The sequence below is a fragment of the Polypterus senegalus genome, chromosome 7 (assembly GCF_016835505.1).
Source record: "Polypterus senegalus isolate Bchr_013 chromosome 7, ASM1683550v1, whole genome shotgun sequence".
In the NCBI taxonomy this organism is placed as follows: Eukaryota; Metazoa; Chordata; class Cladistia; order Polypteriformes; family Polypteridae; genus Polypterus; species Polypterus senegalus.
The window spans coordinates 78,277,061-78,303,055 of NC_053160.1; the positions used below are offsets into that span (position 1 = coordinate 78,277,061).

At 37.2% G+C, this 25,995-nt stretch overlaps 1 protein-coding gene across 4 annotated transcripts; it reads right to left on the reverse strand.

The window, feature by feature from the left end:
* Positions 1 to 4,284: 4,284 nt before the first annotated feature.
* On the reverse strand, positions 4,285 to 25,588 carry LOC120532668 (membrane protein FAM174-like). 4 transcript variants are annotated; one of them, XR_005634337.1, is made up of 4 exons: positions 24,454 to 25,587; positions 23,358 to 23,492; positions 13,330 to 13,395; positions 10,229 to 10,390 (listed from the first exon to the last, which is right to left on the reverse strand). XR_005634337.1 is itself a non-coding variant. In XM_039758924.1 (3 exons), exons 1-3 carry the CDS (start codon positions 24,831 to 24,833, stop codon positions 5,893 to 5,895), a joined length of 519 nt encoding a protein of 172 aa, XP_039614858.1. In that variant the 5' UTR covers positions 24,834 to 25,166; the 3' UTR covers positions 4,285 to 5,892. The 4 variants fall into 4 exon arrangements, 3 of the variants coding, with proteins under 3 accessions (XP_039614858.1, XP_039614856.1, XP_039614857.1); XM_039758924.1 differs by lacking the exons at positions 10,229 to 10,390; positions 13,330 to 13,395 and adding an exon at positions 4,285 to 5,896 and having other exon boundaries at positions 24,454 to 25,166; XM_039758922.1 differs by lacking the exon at positions 13,330 to 13,395 and having other exon boundaries at positions 10,232 to 10,390; positions 24,454 to 25,588.
* Between the last annotated feature and the right edge of the window lie 407 nt (positions 25,589 to 25,995).

Genomic DNA, 25,995 nt, shown 5'->3' on the forward strand with positions numbered 1-25,995 from the left:
ATAATTTGCCAGAACTACAGCTGAGTATCTTGGATCAGAATATATCTGAGGGATAGATGATCCACAGAAGCCATAAGGCTCTATATGGTGAAGTCTGATCAAGAAGAAGCTATCTCTTTTGTTTTGGTTTTTTTAGACAAGCAACCATCAAAAATTGTAAAATGTGAATCAATAGACATATTAGATCACAGTATCACAACTAGCCAAAGTTTCTAAACACTAACAAAACAAAATGCTCAGATATACAAATGACTTATTGTGCAAGATCTAGTAGCAGGATGCAGCAACAGCAGCAGCAACAGGAGATCTGACAGGGAAAACCAAATAACAAATAAGTAATGATCAAATTATACATATGTAGGTGCCAATGAAAAATAAACACAGACTTCTGGACTAAGAAGAATGTTAAATGGTAAAATGACAATCTATGACAAGCAAAAACAATATAAAAGGAGCACTGAGTAGCTAGTTGTTTATCACGTTTCTTTCATCCACAGGGAAACATTACATTAGATGTAAAAATTTGTGGCAGGACCCAAAAGGAAACCTTCCAAAGATGTTACCAGGATTTCTTCAAGGCGATGTGAGAAAATGAAGAACACGAATATAGATAATCAACGCCTTGGTTTTCCCATTTAATATTGGTGCACACAGCTACTGAAAAAAGAAGGGCTATGACTATTTCACACAGTAACACTAAATGTAAATATCTGTGATCTATGATCTGTAAGACTGAGATATTTACAATATTCTTCAAAAGACAGCAAAACTACAGGTACTAAATACTGTACTTGAAAAAAACAGCAAAAGTTCTCAGAGAATACATGCAGTAATACATGACAAATGAACCTAGATTTAATTGCTTTAATTTCTCTGAAACCAAATGTGTTAAGAATGGGTAATTATTCAAAAAAGCATTCAGCCATTTGCGGTCCTGTGGCTGGAAACAGACTGTCAGTGAACATTAGAACAATCTAGACAAGAACAGGCCATTCAGCCCAACAAAGCTCGCCAGTCCTATCCAATTATTTCTTACAAAAAAACATCGCCAAGTTTTGAAAGTCCCTAAAGTCGTACTGTCTACCACACAACTTGGTAGCTTATTCCAAGTGTCTGTCGTTCCTTGTGTAAAGAAAAACGTCCTAATGTTTGTGCGAAATTTATCCTTAACAAGTTTCCGATTGTGTCCATGTGTTCTTGATGAACTCATTTTAAAATACAAGTCTCGATCCACTGTTCTAATTCCCTTCATAATTTTAAACCCTTCAATTATGTTACCTCTTAACCTTCTTTTGCTTAAACTGTATAGGCTCAGCTCTTTTAATTCAACCCCTATAGCCCTGGAATCAGCATAGTCGCTCTTCTCTGGACATTTTCTAGTGCTGCTCATTTTGCACACAGTATTCAAAATGAGGTCTCACCAGTGCATTATAAAGCTTGAGCATAACCTCCTTGGACTTGTACTCCAAACATCATGCTATATAACCCAACATTCTGTTAGCCTTCTTAATGGCTTCTGAACACTGTCAGGATGTCGATAGCATAGAGTCCACTATGACTCATAAATCCTTCTCATAAGGTGTACTCTCGATTTTCCGACCGCCCATTGTGTATTCAGACTTAACATTTTTACTTTATATGTGTAATTTACTGACATTAAATTTAATCTGCCACAAATCTGCCCAAGCCTGTATGCTATCCAAGTCCTTCTGTAATGATATAACGGATTCCAAATTATCTGCTAATCCACCTATCTTGGTCTCATCTGCAAACTTAACCAGCTTGTTACTTATGTTCCTATCTAAATCATTTATATATATTAAAAATAGTAGCAGCCCTAGCACTGACCTCTGTGGAACACAACTCTTAACATCAGACAATTCTGATAAAGTTCCTCGCACAATCACAGATGCTTCCTGCATCTAGTAGGCCAAAGAAGGGTGGCCACCTATTGTAGCTTTACTCTTGTCAAAAAATAATAAGGTGTAATTGCAGTTGGATTAGGAACATAAAAACTTGGCATTACAGTGCATGAAAAACATCTTAATATCTGATCCTGTTTTATTGTAATTCATGCTGATAGGAGGTTCAGGATTATGGCAATATTTTCTCTGTTATGACCTCTATTATCATGATACATTATCTGGTGACATGAGTATGTGCAGACCTTACATTATTTTTTCTTTGTGATGGCCTTTTACTGACTAAAACAGAAAACCTATTTTTTAATTTGACGTTAAATTGCAATTAAATAATCCTTTTATGCAAATAAAAAATGTTCCCTAACTTTAACTGCAAAAAAGAGAAAAAACGGTAAACCTTCAAATATACCTAAGGAAATACAAAGCAAGCAGACACTAGAGTGGCTAATATCTATAAGCGTTAATAAAGTGTTAATAAGTTAAATGCAATAAAATACAAAAAAGTATGCAAGTAGTGCAATCACTTTTTAATGTTAGTACTCTTTTCTCTTCCTAATTGCCAATTTAGTAATCATTGTGAGTGCTGGGATTTGTCCAGTTTCACTAATGAAAATTCTATTAAAAAATTTAACTGAAATCATTCAAGATTTCCTTTTTTTGTGTATCACCCCTTGCTGTACTTTATACCTTTTAACTCACACTTAACTCTTTTCTTGTTGGTAAGACACCACTCTTCATGTACCACTTAGTTCAGGGCTCCTCAATCACAGTCCTGGAGGGCTGCAGGTTTTTGTTCTAACCCGGTTCCTTAATTAAGAAGCAATTCATGCCAATAATTTAATTTCATGGCTTGTTAGTGCTTTAACTCTGCCATGTCAGGTAATTCTCATATCCAAAATTTTTTCCCCCTTTCTACGGATATCATCCAAATGATTTGAAGGCTAAAATGGAGGAGCAATTCTCAGTCCTTCACTTTTTTCTCTTTACTTTCCTTCCAAGTATTTAATTAAACCCAATAGTGCATGATGAATACACACCGGTGTAAATGGAAACAAGCTAAATGGAGAAATGCTGGTCTCTTTTGTTATTTGCATGTTATTGCTAATTAGGAGCACTTAAAAAACAAGAATACAGCTGTTTAAGACTAAAATAAGCAATAATGGTTCAAAATATTAACGAGTGAGACAATGAAGGTGAAGCAGAAGAGTTAACTGAGCAATAAGTGCTTCTGATTAAGCAATTGGGTTGGAGTAAAAACCTGCAACCACTGCGGCCCTCCAGGACCGTGATTGAGGACCCCTGACTTAGTTGATTATTTTATATTTTCATGAACATCATTTATGCCTTTTCACATGAACAATCTCCATTCTTTGGGTTACTCCCGAGTTCACATTACCTCCATAGTTAATGTGGAGTGGTCTATATTATAGGCTTTACACCGCTTTTTTTTTTTCCTAATGTAATTTTTTCTTAATTCCTTACTCATCCACTGAGGATGGTCTTTTAAATTTCATAGTGCTTCTGATTTTTTGCCAGGACTTATTCTGGTTTCCCTGACAAACATCTTCAGAACTACTTTAGCCATTTGTTTTTGACATTTTGTGAAAAATTTACTTAGTTTTGCATATTTATTTAATAACGGAATGAAAAGTATGTTACAGGTGATTCTTATTGTCTCGATTTCTATATAGTTACTGAAAATTAACTGTAGACAGTTTGTTGGACTAACGATGGGATACAATCTGTGACCCTATATTGGAATTAGTGGGTCTGTTCATGGATATAACACAGCAGCAAAGTTGACTCTTTGTAAACAAAAGCATAACACTGTGAACTGTGTAAAGTCCATAAACATGATTGTTTTGTCTAGAAAATCAAAAGTTAGCAAACATGAACAATGCTTGCATGGACATTTTTATTGACACAGTGGATGGATGGAGAAATCATTTTCAAGATACTGAAAGGCTTGCTGCCATTATATTTTAATTATTGCAGCAAAAGAAAAGTAAGTTATAATGCACAGATGGTCTGAAGAATTCTGTCATCAGCTGTAAAGGAAGGCTTAAAAAGCAGAGAGGGAACTTTGCTTGGATTAATTCATAAATGAATATTGCGAATGAAAATCACTAAAACTTTACTGATTCTTTTCCCCCTGCTCTGTCTCTCTCATTTTATTCTGACACATAAATACCAATTAAGCAGTAAAGGAAGTAATACTATCCATAAAATATTTTTTATTTATGTATATTCGTGATACAGAAGGAGGTTATATGTCATAAAAGAAACAAACATATTTTCCGGTCTGTCTTTTTAAACCAAATAAAGAATTTAGCACATTTAACAAAAATGCATTATTGTCTGATTAGATCATTTATATTTATTGCATTTTCCTCATGGTTAAGTATTATTTCTCTTACAATGTACATATATACAGAAATTATTTCTACAGTTTTCCTTCCAAGAACCTAATCTTTTTTTTACATAATTTTGAAAATCATCAGTATGATACAAATGCAGTTTTTTGGAAAATAGTACACTTAATTCATGACATGAAAATTGCATTTTTATTAGTCTTAGAGCATTACAGTGTTCACAATACTGTGTCGTCACTCATCTATTAAACCGATTACCCCAATTAGACAAACAAAAAAAATAAATAAAAAATAAATTGATTAATTACGGTATAAAACTGCAGGGCATCTCTCTCACATGCAGGACTAATGTTGAATAATATATTGTGCATGTGCATTTGTATAAGCCTGCAAAAATTCTGTATCATTCTGTCCCAAATAAAAGCCCCACATATATCAGTCAATAAAGGTTATTTTGTAACATACTTAACATGATAATTTACATGAAGAACAGCAAATTGGGCACAACGCTCTTAGCCATGATTAGACCCTTTCCAGTAAAATGCAATTTCATGTAAATATATATTAAAAAGATGTATAGCCTTTTAACACAGCCTTTAGTGATGTATGTAAAATTAAAATTCATTACATTGTTGGATTAATATTGGGAAGTACTACAAATGTAGGCAATTCATTCATTTTTTTTTTTTTTCTGCAAAATGCACTTCTCCATTTTACATTAACTTTTTATTTCAGCTTTGCCTTCTTTTTTGTGGTTATATGTAAAGTAATCTTTATTTTCATGATGAATAAAAGACAAGGACCAAAACATTAAGAATTTCATATTCTTCAGTAGGAGTTTCACTCGGCCATGTTACCTAACCTGAACACAGGAGAATACAAAGACTTACAAAAATTATGTAGCCTATGGCACCCTGGTCCATTCTGCAGGAAATTTGCTGACGTGTCCACCACCCAGTACACCCATTTTAATAATTTATAAGTTATAGTGTACAGTGAGATCAAGTTATGTGTTGGCTTGAATTCATAACTGGCTGACCTCTTAGAAAGATGTACCCCGACACATATTTAACAGAATCCATATATCTAATAATGGACTGGAAGCTGCCAAAATTCAATAAATAATCATTCTGAAAGTGCCAACCTTTATCAGGGAACTTCTTAAAATACATAAATTATGCACAATAAATACAAACATTATGACACTTTATATTATATAAATTAATATATTATTTAAACTGATACTACTTCAAGAACATGATTATGCATAAATAATTTATTTATAACAGCACACATTCGAAATGAAGAACGGTTTTAATTAGTCAAAATCAAAATGTAAACAAGTGTGTCTCATATAACTTATAAAAAACAACAACCAAAACACTAATGCTAGAACAGTATGAACACATTTACACTGGTATTTTAATAACTAACCACAGATATGGTTATGACAATTTGAAAATTTAAAACAGCAATACAAAATGATTTACATTAAAGATACAAAAATAATAGTTCAATTATTTCTTCAGACTCCAAGTAGGTCAGCAAACACAGAAATTCAGTACTCCATTTCCAGAGTCGGTTGTATTCAGAATTCCTCACCTGGGGTAAAAAAAAAAAATAAAAAAAAAAAGTACAAAATTTAAATTCATATACTTGAATGTCCAGTCACAGGTATCTGCATATAATAATCCTCAATGCAGTTTCTTGTTCCTTTTTAAAATTAATGACAAATGAATGTTACAAAATGTTTATTCTGGATGTCATTTAGATGCCACTTTTGCAATGTTTAAGTCAGGTTTACACTTCACTCTCAGAACGCTTACACGCACACATTATGGCTGCCACATGTTCCCAGCACTCTTTTGATGCATCCTCTGAGCACATTGTCAGCAATTAATGCGATGCATGTGCAAGTTGCAGTACCAACAAAAATTTGTGGGAGGGGCACAATGTTCAAAATGTTACATGACATCAGTAACGTTGTTTACTGTCAACATCACAACAGTAACAGACATGCCTGTCACAACAGCTAGCATCAAATCGCCAGCACATTGAAACTTTATGTGGAAGTGTGCAAGACGAAATGGAAACAAATCTAAGATAGATATGTCTGTGCAAAGTGGAAAATGTCCGAGAAAATAAGTGGGAATTCGGCTATTGCAAGATAACACGATGTGACGGCAAAACCCATTGCAGCTCCAACAGGATGAATTTGCTTGCTTCAATGTTTGAGGAATGGTTCGATACAGTGAGGAAACTCATCAATCTTAAATTCTGACATGTGAAAATATTCATGGTGCTTTTCTTAATCCATTTCTTATACAGGCAATACAAGCGCTGCATATTCCCCATCAATTTAAAGGTCTCACATACCATCTTCTTTGTCGCTGTTGCCGTCTTTTTTTTTTAAATGTACCTTTGCAACAGCATTAGAATGCAAAGAATTTTTATCTTTACCATCTCTCTTCCCTCAACTCACAACTCTGCGAAACCGAACATTGCTTTCTCACTGTGATGATGTCTCGCACTGCTACCTGGTGGAATCCTACATATTTTCATAAAGTATGCGTATAAGTATAGACATTACACTGCTTGCATAGCAGCAGCATCTGCAAGTACACACATTGTGCAGCATTAAGTATATCCCAGGCCTTGCAGTGCATAGCAATTAGTGGATTAAGAAGGGGGGCTGTTTGTCAAATCAAACCTCACTCTGAAAAAATGGTCTATACAAACCACCACTTCCATGCCACCAAAGAAAACTGATGCCATGAGCAAGAAAAACAAGGAAGAAATACAGAAATAAAACATTTTTCTCATGTTCTTTTAAAGAACTAGTCAAAGGTGGAGTTGACGGTTTGTTTTTAGGCTGTAAGTCTGGGATTTTGCACAGATGATGTGAAATGTTGTGATATTGAAACTTCTGAGAGAACTTTCAGTGAAATGTGTTTAAGCAATCGTGGAAAAACTATAACATTTTCAGCATTAACTAGATCGATTTAAAACATGTGGTTTGGTTTTCTAGAGAAAATTTGGGCCAAATGAGCTATTGGACAAGGCTTTGAGGACTCTTATTTCAGTTTTACAAGGTTAAAAAAATGGATCAACTTCCCAAGAATCAATTTAAGTGTAAATGTCCTGCAAAGAATCTACATTCATTACAATCAAGAGCCATGCTTATTGAATAAATTAAATAAACTGCTTTTCAAAACTAATTTTGGCAAATCTGGCAGATTACTATTAAACAGTCAGGTTCAATGACAATTCTACTTCAAAAGAAAAGAAAAAAGTAAGAGGTATTCTGCTAAATTTGATTAATTTGGAATCCAGAAGGAGTATAAATTTAGGACAAGAAGCAGCCTACTTAAGTAAAATATACAATTCAAAGATGCTATTAAAAGACTAAATGCTTTGAAAATCTGCAGCCACTTGACTCTCCAGAACTAATAACAAATATACCCGACTTAGGAATTGAACAAACAAGAAAATTGACAGGGGTTAGTTTGCGGCTTTCATTGAACTCTTGTTTTGTGGAGAAAATCTCACTAAAATGCAACTGGTGTGTGCTACCCATGGCTGCTCATAAAAATTCTATACATTAAAAATATCTAGGTCATTGGGATATTCTCAGCCCATTCCAAACATTCATCAAATCCTACAGATTTTACTGTGCTAGACTACATTAGAGAAAATAAAACAGGAATATGCATTTCAAGACAATAGAATAAGTATAACTTAAGAAGTTAAAACAACATGTTAGTGGACTTTTAATGTAATGCTGTTGCTTAGGATGAAGGAATTTGCCTTTGTTTGTTTAAAGCAAAGTAGCATGTGTCTATTTCAAATAACAAACATGGCCAAACACCTGCGCTAAAACTGGCCAGGTACAGTTATCTAATATGCATTGCAAAACATCAATACTACAAACAAGAAATGGTACTCTAATTAGAATGTGAGTTGATGGTATGTGTTCTTTGCAAGGAAATGACTAAATAGACCAGCCTATACTGTAGTCAACAAGAAAGGGAGTTTTTGATGAAAATTGCAAAATAATTACTAATTTCTATTGACGCCATGAATACTGATGGTAACAACTGTTGAAGACATTTTTAAAAAGATAACAAATATGAAGAATAGGAAGTAAGGTACAAACTAATTGGATTATCTTTGTACAAAGTTTAACAGGCCAGGGTTCACGTCTACCATAAGTTTTGAGAATGACCAAAAGTATTAGTTTTCACAAAGTTTGCTGCTTCACTGTTTTTAGATCTTTTTGTCAGATGTTTCTATGATATACTGATATGGTATATGGTATACTTGGTGAACAAAACATCGAAATTTTGGGTCCATGGCCAGGAAACTCCCCGGACCTTAATCCCATTGAGAACTTGTGGTCAATCCTCAAGGAGTGGGTGGACAAACAAAAACCCACAAATTCTGACACACTCCAAGCATTGATTATGCAAGAATGGGCTGTCATCAGTCAGGATTTGGGCCAGAAGTTGATTGACAGCATGCCAGGGCGAATTTCAGAGGTCTTGAAAAAGAAGGGTCAACACTGCAAATATTGACTCTGTGCATAAACTTAATGCAATTGTCAATAAAAGCCTTTGAAACTTATGAAATGCTTGTTCTTATACAAAAGTATACCATACAAACAACTGACAAAAAGATCTAGCAGGAAACTTTGTGAAAACCAATACTTATCATTCTCAAAAGCTTTGGCCACGATTGTACATAAATTAACACAGATCTTTGGATCAATTGTTAAATTAACTTGAAACCTAGACATTAAAGGATTAGTTTGATATTTCTTCGCAATCATGACATATAATAATTTGTCATATAAAACTGTGTTCTAAAGTGAATTGGTTTTTACACATTTAAAAACACCTTGTCTATAATCATTTAAAATATAGAAGAGAAAATAACGTGAAGCAGGACCTCAACAATAAATACTTGGTAACTTTTTGACAAACATACTAGTTTTACTTTTGTTATATATACATATACCTCGGTGTATGTTTTTTCTGCTTCTGACTAACCTTATAAAATCTTCCTTGATTCCCACTAGTATAATTTGTGCAATTTACATAAAATATTACAACAAACGTTTTGTGCAACAGAATTGCTAGAAATTAAGTAAAGATAAAATCATTTTTATAGCATGTTATGTAATGTAGATTAATTAATAATCTAGGACTTGGAATATGTATAATAGATTTGTCTTCTATTATTCAGTTTTTGAAGGTAAATGTACAATTGGTTGAAATATATAATAATAAGTAATAATGTCTAAAACTGCCAAGTTGAAAGTATTAAAACCAGTATTGTGCCCCAAATTGGGTTTATCTGGTGGCACTGTTCAAGAGATGCATTACTTCACATTCCCATGAGTTTTCCATAGTTTTATAAATCTTTTCAGGACTTGTTCCACTACAAAAAGTTAGAGGAAATTCAGAAGTGAGGGACACTTTTTTTTTTTTATTTGTGTGATAAACATCCAATGTTAATATGCAACATTTATAGGCTGATTACAAACCGAGTATATCAAAAACTTTAACCTTAAAGATGGGAAAGCCAAAATCAATTAAAAAAATATTTTCAGATTGTAAACAGACCACGAACATTACTATATATTTTACTATGTTTTAATCTTGTCCTTAGATAAATATGTGGTCAAGAAGGACCTAATGTTTAAATCTATGATTACTTAAATTACTTATGGCACCTCATCAGTACTGCATCCATCAGCAAAATGTATATAAAAGGTATTTCACAATGAAAATGAAACCAACACATATATAGAAAAACACTATTAAACTTGTGATAGAAGCAGTCTCTTAAGGCAGCCCTCAACATCCTAAATATGCAGGAGACAAAAATGTGCCTTTATTACATAAAAGAAGGAATAAAGCTGCCTACCACAATATAATATAAAAATGCTCCTTCCCTTTTTTTCTTTACCGATCCTCTCCTCCCTGCTCATTGCGCATTGCACATTTGCTCCCTTCTCCTCCTTATCCACTGTGCCGTTACTGGAGGCACAAAAGCAGTTTTCTCACTCATCCAAGAGCAACTTCCAGAAATGCCCTGAAAGACAATCCAGGGATAGGCGTAATAGTCAAATTACTTCAAGAAAAACAGGGCCGAACTCCAACTACCAGTTCCTGGTCTCCCTAAAACCCTGGCTTTCTGTTGTCCTTGATGGACAGGTCTGCAAGGCAAATCCTCAGCTGCCTGCACTATTCCTTCTTGGCTCATGTGCTCTCTAGCATCCAGAAGCGATTGCCCTGCCCATTGTTTCTTCTTTGCTGTCAGGGACCCTCTCTTGTAACAGGGTCAAGCAACCCTTGCAGCTGATAGGTCATAGGGTATTAGAGGTTGTTCTACTAGTTTATTTTTATATTACTCCTGCTCTATCTTAATTTAGTTTTAGCTAGCCTTCATTCCATATTTTTAGTTTTGTTTTCATTTCACAAAGTCTTCAATCCATCCATCCATTTTCCAACCCCTTGAATCCGAACACAGGGTCACGGGGGTCTGCTGGAGCCAATCCCAGCCAACACAGGGTGCAAGGTTAGGAACCAATTCACAAAATCATTATATATAAATTTAAATGTTATACAGAACACAACAAATACTTATTTCTCCATTGCACAGTTTACTAAAGTTCCACCATAACACTGATGCACAACAGAGTCTGACTGTTAGTGTGGTTCAGTTATACATCTTTCTGATAATTTTAAAGAAAAAGCTGTGCTCCAGAGAAACCCTTTTATGCAATTCAGATGTCAACTGTCCACAAGTTCAAAATATCAGCTCAACAAAAATGTGAGAGCCAGGGACACACACAATATCCAAAGGCCAAAGGGGTATGTTTAGTTTATACAGCCACTCTGGCATGCCAGTGAAAACACAGTGTGAAGTGGATCAAGTGGGTCACCTTCAGAAGACCAAGGTTGGTTTTCTTGGTTCAAGCTAATTATTTTATTAGCTAAGAACTTGTAATTCTGAGGGACTATGGTGTTTGTCGAAACTGCTACAATCCGTGTAGTCCATTCTTATTTATATTGACTGAGGCAGCAGAATACAATCACACCATATCAACACAATAGCTGCTATATTTACTGTTCTTTTAAGATGAGGAGTAGCCAGTGAACACATGTAAGTGGATTATTTATTGAACATTTTAACCTCCACATTTCACTTTGCTTTTATGGATTACTTATTGAATATCATTGCACTGGACTTCTTGGAACACTGTTTGGTTTTTAATAAAAACACTTTCCACATCTCCACCAACCTCTTGCTTACTGTGTGTGTCCTCATTTGACCAGTTCATCTCGGTTTTTGATTATTCACGGTTCCCGGTTCAAAGGCTCTCTAAAACAATCAGGGAGTGTAGAGTTGATCTGGACTGTCACATGCCAATTTATAGTGAATAAAAATAAACCTTCCATTATCCATACAGCTTATGCAAAATCAGCATTCCACCTAACCAAACATCCATCCATCCATTTTCTAACCCGCTGAATCCGAATACAGGGTCACGGGGGTCTGCTGGAGCCAATCCCAGCCAACACAGGCAGGAACCAATCCTGGGCAGGGTGCCAACCCACCGCAGCTAACCAAACACCTATGTGAAATTTGAAAATAATTTAAATAAAACAAAATTGTTTCATATTTAAAAAGCACATATTTTACATGACATACGATGGAAAAAAAAAGATATCAATGTAACAAATATATCTTATAGATCTAAATTGTCTATTATAATAATCTTATTGCCTCCATACTTTAAGACATATACAATATCTACAGCTTTCACTATGTGTGCTCCGTTTTCTGTCACTATTATCATTGTATTCTCTGGAAAGTCCTATTCATTCAGAGTTTGGTCAATGGTATTAACCAAAGCTTCTCCGGTGTGCGGGTGACATATACAACATGAACTTAACATAGCATGGTGAACATAGTTTGATGGTGAATGGTTTAAAGCATGCAGAGGATTCTCAAATACTAAACAGTCAGACCCTTTTTACTGCATTTGCCTATACAAATGTTTATTTTCCATACTTATTTGACACTTTCTTTAAAATGCTTTGTTGCTATATTCAATTCATGTGTAATGCACACTACTGCTATGGACTGCAAACACCTGCAATGAGTGGTAAAGACTGCCGAGAAGATCATCAGGACCCCACTGCCCTCTCTGAAGAGCATCTATAACTGCAGAGTCCACAAGAGAACTGCCTCGATCCTCAGGGACCCCACCCAACACAAACTGTTCACACTTCTACCCTCAGGCAGGAGGTATAGAAGTATGAAATGCAGGACTTCCAGGCTAAAGAACTCTTTCTTTCCCAAGGCCATTAGACTCCTGAATAACTGACTGGAGTTTATAACCATGGGCCACCTCATTCTATCTACCTCACACAACTGTATTTGACTTGTCCATCACACACCTACCTGCACAATTACACGTTATACTTCTATAGTATTCTGTTTTTAAACTTTATGCTGCCTCTGTTACTTATTCTCGAGCTGATATTTATTACTTATGTTTATCTTTATACGTTCGTTTTGTCATTTGGTGTGGACAGCAAAGAAAGAATTTCACTGTACAGGTAAATGTGTTTTCTTACTGTGCACATGACGATAAACTTCAATTTAAATCGTACAGCAGATGGCACAGTAAATTTCAGTTTCCATAAGCAGGTTTACTTGAGCTTCTTTGTTTTTTTTTTTTTTGTACAACCGAGTTTGCTCTACAAGCTTCTTGCCTTAATTTGCAAACATAACTTTAATGTTTGCTATCTTGTATTATGTGTATTTGACCTGGCATGTGTGTTTTGATTGTTCACACTTTCTAGCCTTTTTCTTTGCCCATGTGTGTGATGGCTATTTAGGTGAACTCTAATGTGTGTATAGTTTTTACCCCTAATCTGTATAGCACACAACCCACCCTGCTCTAACAATATGCACTAACTATTGTCACTTTCAATGTTACACACCAAAAATGTACATACAGAATGTGTTAATCACTGGTGTTGCCTTTGTCACAGAACCATGATGTACTGTATTACACTGCAGCCCTGGAATTTAATGAAAAAGGCAAAATGTTACATACACTGTATTGTTACGAACACTGAAAATATTTTTATAACTTTAATATTTCATTTCAGTTACACTTTTTATTTTTATTTTATTTCAGTTTAAAAAAATGTTTTTGTTAATAGTTTTCACCTTCGTTTTCATTTCAGTCTACAATAATAACCTTGGATGGGTCACCTGCCTTGCAAATGTTCTCGGGGAATATTGTATTTCTTTCTTTAAGCTGCCTCTCTTTCTTACATACACTAATACACATGGCTCAGCACCACCATGTAGTTCTTTTATTGTCACATTTACATACATAGAACCTCTCCTGAAGCCATTGTGGCTATCAGTCCAGGTTGTTGGTGGTGGTGGTACAATGGTGTGGGGAATATTTTTGGGCCAATTAAAACCAAATCAATCACTGCTTGAATGACATTGCCTATTTGAGTATTTTTGCTGACTACATGCATCCCTTCTTAGCCATTGGTGTTGATCAGCAAAATTTACCAAAGCAGTTTTTACAGCGAAAATGCCGTGTTCACTGATTACCTTATTCACTGAATATTTTTTTCCTACTGACCCATGATGCTTTGTGAGGCCAGCATAACATTATAGAGCTGCAGCAACCATGTGTACAACTTTCATGCGTGATTACTGCATACTCCACCTCAAATTCTGCACATGCATGATGTCACTATTCTACTGGTACTCCAGCAAGAAGCTCAAAGTATTTTTATTTGAGGTATACATTAGCTGACCATAATGAGATTATCATCAAAATACTTTGTTGTTCTGCATAGACTAATTGTACACTGATGCCTCTCTGCTAAATTAAGCAGGTTATGCTCCTCCCTATGTAGTGCAGATCAGTTGGATGACTGGAATAGCCTAACCCCCCCCGAGTACAAAACATTGATCCCTTACATCATGGGCTTTGCTGGTACTCAGAAGCTTAGAGTAGAGTCAAAACGAAGTAGCGCAAACCAATATTGGACTCACAGCACCAGGACCCTCTGCCCCAGAAGTAAAGTGGGACACAGGCTGAATTCAAATGGAATTAGCCACGAGGTGCAGCAGCAGTCAACAACAAACCTTAAAAAACCTGACCCTTCATCTCAAATTAATAAAACACATGAGACTTTCTGTAATAATAAAACAATAACACTAACAAAATATGTATTTACAAGGCATTTCTATCTTCTTGATGGAAGAATAAAGTGTGAAGCAGCTCTCTGAATAACTAAAATACTGAGATGTATACGTGATAAAATTTTCATGATGATAGGAGTTAAAGTACATTATTAAACATAGGAACACGGTGGCGCAGTGATTGTGTGCGGCCTTCGATGAAATTATTTATTGCAGCAGTACTCAGGGGCGGCTCTAGGCTTGTGGTGGCACTGGGCAGAGGAAGAATCGGTGGCTCCTTCGCCCGCCAATGTCAACAAGGTAGCTTTTGCACGGTGGATGGCCACGTCCGTTGCGGACACTGCATAGCCGCCTCGTGCTCATGACACAAGCATTTAACTTTTGCCGAAATTTGTCGCTGCATTTTTAGCTGTGTTGTTAGTACATGTTTATTTATTCGATCCTTCACGACAGTCCCAGTGAAGAATATAGATTATTTAAATGCAGTTAAAGTTTTATCTGTATAATATAATAAACATATTTTGCTGCATTTCATCTTAAAAATGATATCGTCATCATATATAAATACGTGCTTTATAAAGTGGCTCAGGTTGTGCGATATTATAACTGTAGTGCAAGTTTACAGTGGGGTGATTGTACTTATAAGTACAAACAGTTCTACAAGGAGCAATTGATTAAGTGATTTTAAAGTTCTTGGGATGAAACTGTTTCTGAACGGTGAGGTCCGTACAGGAAATTTTTTGAAACGTTTTGCCGTGGCTGAGGTAGCGTGTGCTTGAAGCTGTATACCGATAATTCTCTTTCCGATTAGCTGCTGCTGTGATTCACACTCAGATACAGTGATATAAATACTCTGAGTGGTGCAGTGAGAGCAATATGGAAAAAGATGATCCACTGTGGCAACTCCTAACGGGAGCAGCTGAAAGAAGAAGAGGATGAAGAAGGTGCAGTGAGAGTAACAACACTATATATTGTTACAAGTTAATTACAATCAGATGCATTACACCAATAAACAATATGCGGTTAGTTTCAGTGTATTTATAAAGCTGCGTCAGGAAAATAAGGTGTAACCACACAGGAACAGTAGCATTGCTTTTTGACGCTGGGTGCCGCCAGTCTGCAAAACCGAGCGGAGAACTTGAGTACGACAAGGTATGAGGTACCGTGGAAAAGTGCATGGCTTTACGCCAAGTGTAGGTTTTATACATCACGATTTGAAAATGGAAAAGTTCTTATGCAACATTTCTGTGCGTACGCACCGTTTATAAATGAGGCCCCAGATCTGAATCCATTTGGGAATGCTTCAAATATCTTGTGGAATCCATAATTCAAAGAACTAAGCCTGCTTTGAGAACTAAAGGTGACCCTACCCAGTATGAGTGTAAATAGCATAGGGTAATATGTATCTATGGGCTAAAACTCAAACTGGAGTGCTACTTTGATAAAGCTTTCAGTAGTACTAATACTTTTTTGTAAATCAATGGACTGAACAACTGTGAATTCATTTCATAAAACACATTCTCAAACAAAAGCATCAACATCTTTGTTCCCTGTTTTGTAGGCACATTAATATTTTCCATCTTGTTCTGACTCTGCGCGTAATATCTTTATTGCACGACACACTTTCTTCCTTTTGTCTTCCTCAATGTATGGCTGAACTACACAAAGAGCTTTAGAGTTATGCCATTCAAAGCTGCACTTTGTGTTATGCTATGTTAGGTTATATGTCAACTGTAATCTGACCCAGTTTGAGTGAGTGTGTCATATGAAAGACTGGTACCTCATTCAGGGTGGCTCTCTGCCATGTGTCTAATACTGCTGGGATACGTTCAGGCCACAGACCCTATAGTAGATTAAGCAGGTATGATAAAGTATAAATACACTATATGGACAAAAGTATTGGCATCTGGGACTTTAATGACTGCATTTAAATATATACATTTTATAATATGAAGTTGACCCTCACTTTGCAGCTAGAACAGCTTTCACTCTTCTTGGAAGGCTTTTTACAAGATTTTGGAGTGTTTCAATTCATTCTGTAGAGCATTTATGAGGCGAAGCACTAATGTTGGATTCTCCCAGCATCTGCCAAACCCAGACTCGCCCATCTGACTGCTAAACAGAGAAGCATGATTTGTTTTTCCATAGAACATGTTTCCACTGCTCCACAGTCCAGTGGCAGTGTGCTTTACACCACTCAGTATTGGACTTGGTGATGTGAGGCTTGCATGCACCTGCTTAGCCATGGAAACCCATTTCATGAAGCTCCTGTGGCACAGTTTTTGTGTTTACTGTGGCATACGGCCGGTCGTTTATCCCGGCCAATACCCCCAGGCCGCCAGATGGAGCCCTCCCTGCAGCATGGAGTTACCCCGAAGACCAGCAGGTAATCCTGGACAATGGAGTTTTTATCCACAGCCTTGCTGGATACCATGGGGGCCGCTAGAGGACGCTGCAGGAAGGAGCAAAAGATATTTTCCCTACGCCCCGGAAGTAGCCTACGTCCGAGTCACATGGACAAGGGGATGCTTTCAGTAGTACTAATGCTTCCAGGGTCAAGAAAATGACTTTTTATCTGACCCGTAAGTGATAAGGCATCATGGACTGAAGGATGGGAAACATTTCCGGGTCAGGAACAATAAAAGGACTCTGGGAACTCCCAGACGATGAGCTGAGCTGGGTGGAAGTGGTGGAGAGTTTATTATTGTGATTATTGGTTTACTTATGAGTATTGTGGAGAGTAGGGTGCTTTGTGCACTGTATAGACCGAATAAAATTAATTATTGGAATTTTTACCTGGTGTCTGGAGTCAAGTCTGAGGGTTCAAGGAAGCAATAGCGCCCCCTATCTGTCACAGTGGCGTAGTCGGCAGGATTCTCTGGTGGTCTGGTTGGCAGAGGGCATGTTTAAAAATTTTCTGTGGGCAGAGAACCCCAAGAAGACGACGTCCAGACATGCAACAACAGCGCTGGAACCTACCTTCACCAAGTCCGGTATGGCCAATGCTTGGGAGGAGTTACGGAGCGGCTACACAAGTCGAGAGAAGCCTCCGGGGACAGACGATTGCTCTGAGTTACGTGCTGGGGATTTAATTGACAATCCGTTTAAAATAACACACTTTGTCCCGTGCATGTACCTCAGAGAAGATCACCTGGAGGCTCTGCGGGTGGCAGACAACATTTCCGAAGACAGTGGTACGCTCCTGTTCGAGCCAACGAGCACTAAAGGGGACTTCCGCATGTCGGCGGCCGGCGAGGGACACGTGATCGACCCCAGTGTGTTCTGGGAAGGAGAAGGTCCGCGTCCTGCTGTTTGCACCTTCGTCTGCAAAGAAATGGACTTGGACTTTTCGAAGGGGAAGGGGGAGGCGAGCGAAGCACCATTCACCCAGCCAAAAGGTTAAGGAGGTCTGGGAAATGGCTGATCAATCTGCCGACAAATTGACACAGGCGGATCGCAGTCAGCCAAAGATAGCGGCCCGGTCCTCCGATAAAAACTCAAAATCCCAGAAGCATCTGCCAAGCCCATCAGAACACGTACCGACAGCGGACGTGTTCATTGGCTCCCGGCCAGTAGGTAAGGAGAAGGAGGAAGTGAACCTGCCTCCGGCCGAATTAATTAATTCTTTTGACGTGCGGGCTCTCGAAAAACTAATTGAGCCCGTATGTAGTTTTTGCAGATGCTGGCGGCAATAAATAAGATCGTCGTGGAAAAAGTAGCGGGTGCCAAGTCACTGTGTGCCCTACAAAAGAGCGTGGAATGTTGACAGAGCGGTCGGGGGAAGGGCCAATCGAGCTGGAGTATCTGGATGGTGCTGTCTCTCAGTCCTGAAGACCCTGACCCAGGTTATAAATAAGTCAAAAGGGGTGCAAACAGTAAAGGGTCTCTCTTTATCTCATAGAGAGACTCACACTTTGGGAAAGCCCCAGATTAAACAGGAGATCCTTAAGGTAAAGCAGGGGTCTCCTGACAAAATAGAGAAGGCTACGGAGATAGCAGAGGCGGCTGGGGACTCCTACCCAGTAGGAAAAGGGGCGGAGCCAGACTTTCCCAAATGTGTCCAGTCTCGCAGAGGGATACGAACAGGGGGTTGGCGGCTGTGCTACGTATGCCGCCAGCTGGGCCACGAATGGAGAAATTGTCCTCAGGGACCAGGGGATAAGATGATTCATTTATTTAATGTCCCCCCTAGGTTCTCCCAGGAATATTCAGAACGTTGCCGAGGCCCGACCAAGGCAACCTCCAGAAGGAAGATGTCCCTCGTGGGGCTGGCTGCTTCAAACCATGGTTCTTCGCTGGGGGGAGAGTACTGTGGCATATGGCCGGTCGTTTATCCCGACCAATACCCCCAGGCCACCAGATGGAGCCCTCCCTGCAGCATGGAGGTGCCCCAAAGACCAGCAGGGAATCCTGGACAATGGAGTTTTTATCCACAGCCCTGCTGGATACCATGGGGGCTGCTAGAGGATGCTGCAGGGAGGAGCAAAGGATATTTTTCCTACGCCCCGGAAATACGTCCAAGTCACATGGACAAGGGGAATGACGTGCTCCCGGGGTGAAGAAAAGGACTTTTTATCTGACCCGGAAGTGATAAGGAATCATGGACTGAAGGATGGGAAACACTTCCGGGTCAGGAGTTATAAAAGGACTCTGGGAACTCCCAGAAGATGAACTGAGCTGGGTGGAAGAGTGGCAACGCGTCTGGGAGAGGTGGAGAGTTTATTATTGTGATTATTGGTTTATTTATGAGTATTGTGGAGAGTTGGGTGCTTTGTGCACTGTATAGTCCGAATAAAATTAATTATTGGACTTTTACCTGGTGTCTGGAGTCAAGTCTGAGGGTTCAAGTAACTATAGTGCCCCCTGTCTGTCACATTACATTAATGCTGGTGAAAATTTGAAACTCTTTAAAAATTAATCACCTTAGCAGTTGTTGAACCCACTCTGTGACTTTACACGGTCTTCCGCTTTGCAGATGAATGGCTGTTCCTAAATGCTTCCACTTTCGAATAATACCACTTACAGTTGACTGTGGAATATTCAGCAGGAATGAAATTTCACAAACTATCTTATCGTAAAGGTAGCATCCCATCACAGTACCATGCTTTAAGTCATGAGCTCTTCAGAACAACTCATTTTGTTTCACAAATGTTTGTAAATGGAGACTGCATAGCTAGGTGCTTGATTTTATAAATCCATGACAATGGGTCTGACTGAAACACCTGAATTCAATACTTAAGAGGTTTGTCCCAATATTTTTGTCCATATAATGTATGTTCTTTTGGCCTACTGTTCCAATATGATATTTATGAAATACAGTACAGGCCAAAAGTTTAGACACACCTCCTCATTCAATGTGTTTTCTTTATTTTCATGACCATTTACAGCACTCCATCACTCTCCTTCTTGGTCAAATAGCCCTTACACAGCCTGGAGGTGTGATTGGGGTCATTGTCCTGTTGAAAAATAAATGATCGTCCAACTAACCTGACTTCTGCACAACACAACTGCTGGTCCCAACCCCATTGATAAAGCAAGAAATTCCACTAAATAACCCTGATAAGGCACACCTGTGAAGTGAAAACCATTTCAGGTGACTACCTGTTGAAGCTCATCAAGAGAATGCCAAGAGTGTGCAAAGCAGTAATCAGAGCAAAGTGTGGCTATTTTGAAGAAACTAGAATATAAAACATGTTTTCAGTTATTTCACCGTTTTTTGTTAAGTGCATAACTCCACATGTGTTCATTCATAGTTTTGATGCCTTCAGTGAGAATCTACCAATGTAAATGGTCATGAAAATAAAGAAAACACATTGAATGAGGAGGTGTGTCCAAATCTTTGGCCTGTACTGTATATAAAAAAAGGTTCTGTACAACATTTGCCTCCTAGTAACACTGGAACAATAGAAAAAAGGCAGAGAAAATACAAAATATTGACATGAAATCAAATATTCCAATAGTCGATGTAATTAAACAAGCAATAAGTAATAATCAGAATACCTTTTTATATTTATAAATAACCTTTCCCATGCAAAATACTTAATCTTAAATTCTGTCTAATCAAAAGTGAATTTCATTAAAGTGTAGTACGCTCTTATTGCATACAACAAAATAATTTGAAAAACAAGTTTTCTCTATATTGTGGTTTATTCCCAGCTGCAGTGCCATCTGTATGAAATTTAATCTTGTATCTGAAAGCCCTTTTACTTCCCGCCTGCCGGTTTATGTACACTCCATTCTCTATAGCCCTATGGGGTTGTGTTTTAGTATATGCATGTCCACACACTTGTTTCAACAACTGATTAGACAATGCAATTCAAAACTAACTTTATTCTCTTTGTTAAAAAATTTAATAAGAATGTGACTTAACAATAAACTACTGAGAATTTGCCCTTTTTTAACCTAGAAATATTTCCTGACAAAATTTAGTTAAAAAATATTTTTCAAGCTACTTATTCTGGCTCTGTTATCTACTAAATGAGTGTGATCTCAGCAAAAATACCCAATGAACAAAGAATGAAGGCAGGTAGCAAGAATATAAAGTGAGATTATTTTGTAATTATTTCTGGGTTTCACTTATAATGCAGAATTTCTGGGAAACAACTGGCATGTAGTGATGAAAGGACAACATTAAAAAAAAATTATGATATTGAGAAAACAAGCTTTCCTTGAGTGTGAACAGGCAAATGATTTTAAATCCAAGAGTGAAGTTTTCCCTATGGTGGTAAAGGTCAAGAGTTATGCATCTATTTTTACTCCTTGACCATGAGACAATTCTTATTTTAATTAAGTCAATCAAAAAAAGGCAATGGTTAAGATTAAAGCAGTACAATATTATAAAGTTATGAGGCATGTATGACTAAAATAAGTATGCTGTTCCTGAAACTTTTATAAAGCTTAATTTCCAATAGACAACTAATATATAGTTGTGTAGGATTTGAACCCTTTACATCAGGATTTGAAATCCTAGGTCCAAAACTTTAAAAAGTATGCCACACTGCCTGTAATGATTATGATCAAATTAACTTGTGATGGTTTTGTGTATTTGTTTCTGATCTGAACCACAAACAGCTCTAAGCTTAGTCTCATAAATTAGGGCACAGTTATTGTATGAAAAGGAAAGAAAACAAATCTAAAGAATGAATCAATAAACCAAAGATAACCATATTGATACCTGTCTGTGTAATATACAGTAGAGATACCACAAGAAAACATCTTAAAAAAGGCTCTGTTTTGTAGGAATATGATAACAAACAAAATGTTAAAAAAAGGACAGAGAAATGTAGCTATGACCTAATATATTGTTTAAAATGACTACAATAAATGACAACAACAGATCACAAAAATAAAAACAAAATGAATGGTTTAAAATGGCCCAATTTAAATATCTGGAGAAATATGTTTATGTGAAACACTGAGGTCTGATGATGGATAAATGGGTGATAAATTTAAAAGACCAATTAAAACTGCCATATCTGAAGAGATGATTCACACATCCTGGTAAAAACCAATACTTTGGAGCCTACCATTCATTTCAGTTTGTTAGAATGTTTGAAGTATTTCTCTCTGAAACTCTAAATAGACATAAGTGGGTGGAAAAAGGTTAACAAAATATTCCAGATGCAGCTGGATATGTTACGTTCACAGCCCCTAATAAACTGCTGTCTTTGTTTAAAGGTATCTTTTAAAATTAAAAAAATAAAATAAAGTAAAAAAGCACCAAACCCTTCAATTATGTTTGCAGAAAAACGTTCTAGTTCAAATTCAACTTTCCTTTCATGAGCACACAGTGTAAAGTAACTTAAACAATCACTGAATTTGTGTTAGTAATGAATTGGAAATTTAAAAAAAATCAAAAAGGGACATGTGACAACTTTCATAACAAAAGACAGCCAAATGACACCTGGAATAAATGTAATGCAGGAACAACCCCTGAAGTGGACGCCAGTCAGTTGCAGGGTAAGAACACAGAAACTCACTAGGGTAGGGGTACTCAACTCTGGTCATGGAGGTCCATAGTGGCTGCAGGTTTTCATTCCAACCAGTTTCCTAATTATAAGTCTGGCCTGGCAGATAATGAAACTTAGTGTTTAATTCTATGGTTTGTTAGTGCCTTCATTGTTCCAGAAAATCTCTTTATCTCATTGTAGATTTTTTTTATTTTATGAGAACATTATTCATATGTTATGTGGTCCAGAATACTTTTGTTCCTCTTGCTCCTTCCCTTGTCTCATTTATTTTACAACATTGTATTGACACACATACTTCATGATGCATGTCCACAGATTTACTGAAAGCAGATTAGTTGGAGAGCTGCTGGTTCCTTTGTCATTTGCACCTCATTATTAACTGCTGGTTGTTTAGCAGTTAGGTAATTAAGGGTTCAGAATTATTAAAAATTAGTTAAATAAAACTAAGTTAAAAAAACATTATACTTTAGTTGTAAATAAATGGGTTCTAATTAAAAATTTGGTTAAAGCAAAAACCTGCATCCACTGTGGACCTCCAGGACCAGAGTTGTGTACCCCTGCACTAGGGCCAATTTAGCATCACCAATCCACCTAACCTGCATGTTTTTTTGGACTGTAAGAGGAAACCCACACAGACACAGGGAGAACATGCAAACAGGACTCAGGATGTGAGCCCCAGGCCGCTTGTTGTGAGGCCGCAGTGCTACCAATATGCCACCACAGAGATCTGATATTTAAAAAACAGAAAAACAGGGCCCTTTCTTTAGATTTTATTTAAATACAGTATAAGTGTTATACAAACTCGTGTAGAATCGTAAACTCAAAAAGTTTTAAAGTACCTCCTGGAATGTGTAGCATCAAATACTGTAGTGTCATCCTCTTCTTCGTCATCTTGTTCCAGAGGTGTCATTTCCATGGCAAGGTTTGTGTCTAGAACTCCATATCTTCTGGTCTTTTTGAACTTCTTTCTCATTCTACAATGAACATGCATCAGCATAAACATTGGCTTTGCTTTAAAGCGTACATTCCCTGTCTGTTTGTTTAAAACTGTGAAAGTACTGTGTGCTCAACTTCTTGATTCATCTAGAAAAGCATTATTTCAAAACTGAAGAATGCTATAAAACTCCTCTACGGGTTGTTTAATCAATCCTTGCTTTTAAAGTTGAAACAACTACATGAAACATAATTTAAACAAAACAGTAAATTCCACGGGTCGGATTTTCTTTTCATCATTCAAAAAGTAAACCATCATGTCATTGACTATAAAAAATTTGGAAAAATTACATGCACAAATTAATATTAAAAACGACATGTTTAAAAGAAATAAGATAGCCAATACCATGCAGTCTTAAGACTAGACAATACGGAGCCTTCATAAAAGGAAGTGAAATATTATTCTAAAGGAAAATTCTTAAACACCATTTCCTTTTTACAAAAAAGGTACAATTTAAAAACACACGTAACGAATTTAATGCACGATTGATTTTAGCACTTCTCCCATGTGAAGTCTGCACAACGCCCCAGTGTTTATGTTACCGATCAGGGGTTCATGTGACTAAAGGGTAAGGACGGAAGTTGCCTAATCTGTTTCCAGCATAAAATACTTTATTGCCACAACCCGGAATTGGATTAAATCGCGTGGAGCATGTCACGTTGCATTAGCTCAGTCTCCCTTTGCACGTGTTTCTTCTTTCTATTGAGTAAACTATCAACTGCCTCGATGTCTGACATCGCCCACATAAAAGCCCCGCCCCCAGGAATACCCTATGAATTTACCCCCAAAACCTAATTAAATCTTGTCAATTTGTAATTGTAACCCTATCTCCGAATAACCAGACAGCTCCTTCCAATATGAAAGAGAGTTCGGCCTCAATTTCTTTTTTTTTTTTTTAAGGGGGGTTGGGAGGAACAGATGGGTCTTAAATAGCCTCTCACCTGACAGTTCTAATGATAAAGTAGATAATGACCACCGCACTCGCAGCCACCAGCGCATACAGTGCCCTCTGGATCGGCAGAGGCCTGCTGCTCTCGGAGGTGACGGACAGCCCACCTCGCGTGGCTCGGCTGTTGTCGTGGGAACTCCCGGTGCTGCTTATGACATCTCCCGAAACTACTCCTGGCGGCTCCGGACGAACGCGGAGGTCAGTCCGATTGTTGCTCGCAGCCTTTTCTGTCACTTTAGAGTCTTGCTGCAGCTGCGCGCTAACACTGGAGAGACTGCTTAGGCCATCTGTCACTTCCAACAATGACAAAAGGAAGACAAAGTAAACCACGAAGCAGATGTTGCAGGGAAATGTCTTCAGAAAAATCATCATTCTTGAGTAGGCAGCTCCTCCTATTCAATAAGGCGGTATCGCGCAAGACAAGTATTAGCCACAGAATTTACAAATAAACCGCAGGACATTTCCTTCATGTTTCCTTTGCTGCGCTTTCTACTGGACCTGCGCTGTGAATTGCGTCACCGGTGTTTCCTGCATCTTTAGGAAAGGCGGAGGTTCGCGTATTCCGATCGGACTGAAGCTCCTAGCTTTTCGCTTTAGCACCAAAAGTGCATTTGAACTTTACGTGGAAAGTCAAACATCATTACACGAAAGAAAGGGAGACCGGGTGAAACTAAGGCTGAGAGCGGTTAACTTTGATTCATTCAATGGTACTTTGAAATTATAGTGGTGCCAATCATTTGTTAAAAATCATTGGAATTTTGATTTAAGCTCCTTTGAAATTTTTAACATTTTGGTAGCATACAATTTCTTTTAAATTGCGATTTTGATAAAACTAAACTGCCAATAAAACTTTACTCATTTCATCAGCAGCTACTGCTGCGATGGAAAGTTACACATAAAAGTAACTTTATTCCACACAGTACCCCGTCTGGAAAAGTACATACGTTATTCACAAACGTAAATAACTTTTATGAGAAATTGGATGGACAAAGGCATCTGGTCAATATGTTATTTAAAGAAATATCATTTGAATTGTTTTCTAAAGAAATCTAACTTCGTAATGCCCTCTCTATTGTATGCTTTACCTGGCTAAAGAATCGGAAACCGTGACTAGACAGCAAGGCCTGTGTATTAATTATATTAACATCATCTTGATTGGAAGTGTAATAATATTTTTGTAAGAGCATGCCTTTTTAAATCTTATCCTGTTTTATTAAGCAGAAGATTTATTCTAGATAATTATACAACACATGAAGAAGTTAATGTTAGAAAAACGTATTTTTTCCTGCTACCTCCTAAAAGTGGAGGAAACGCACATTAAGATTATTAAGAATATATAACCTTGTGAAGAATTTAAAAAACAATTAAAATCGATTCATTTAATTAATTTGAATCATTTGATTCAGTTCATCCCCTCTGATCACATAAATATATAATTTAATAATTCATACAATGTTTTGTGTGTGTGTATATATATATATATATATACAAAAAATTGTATGAAATATTGCATTATATATTTATGAAATGATTT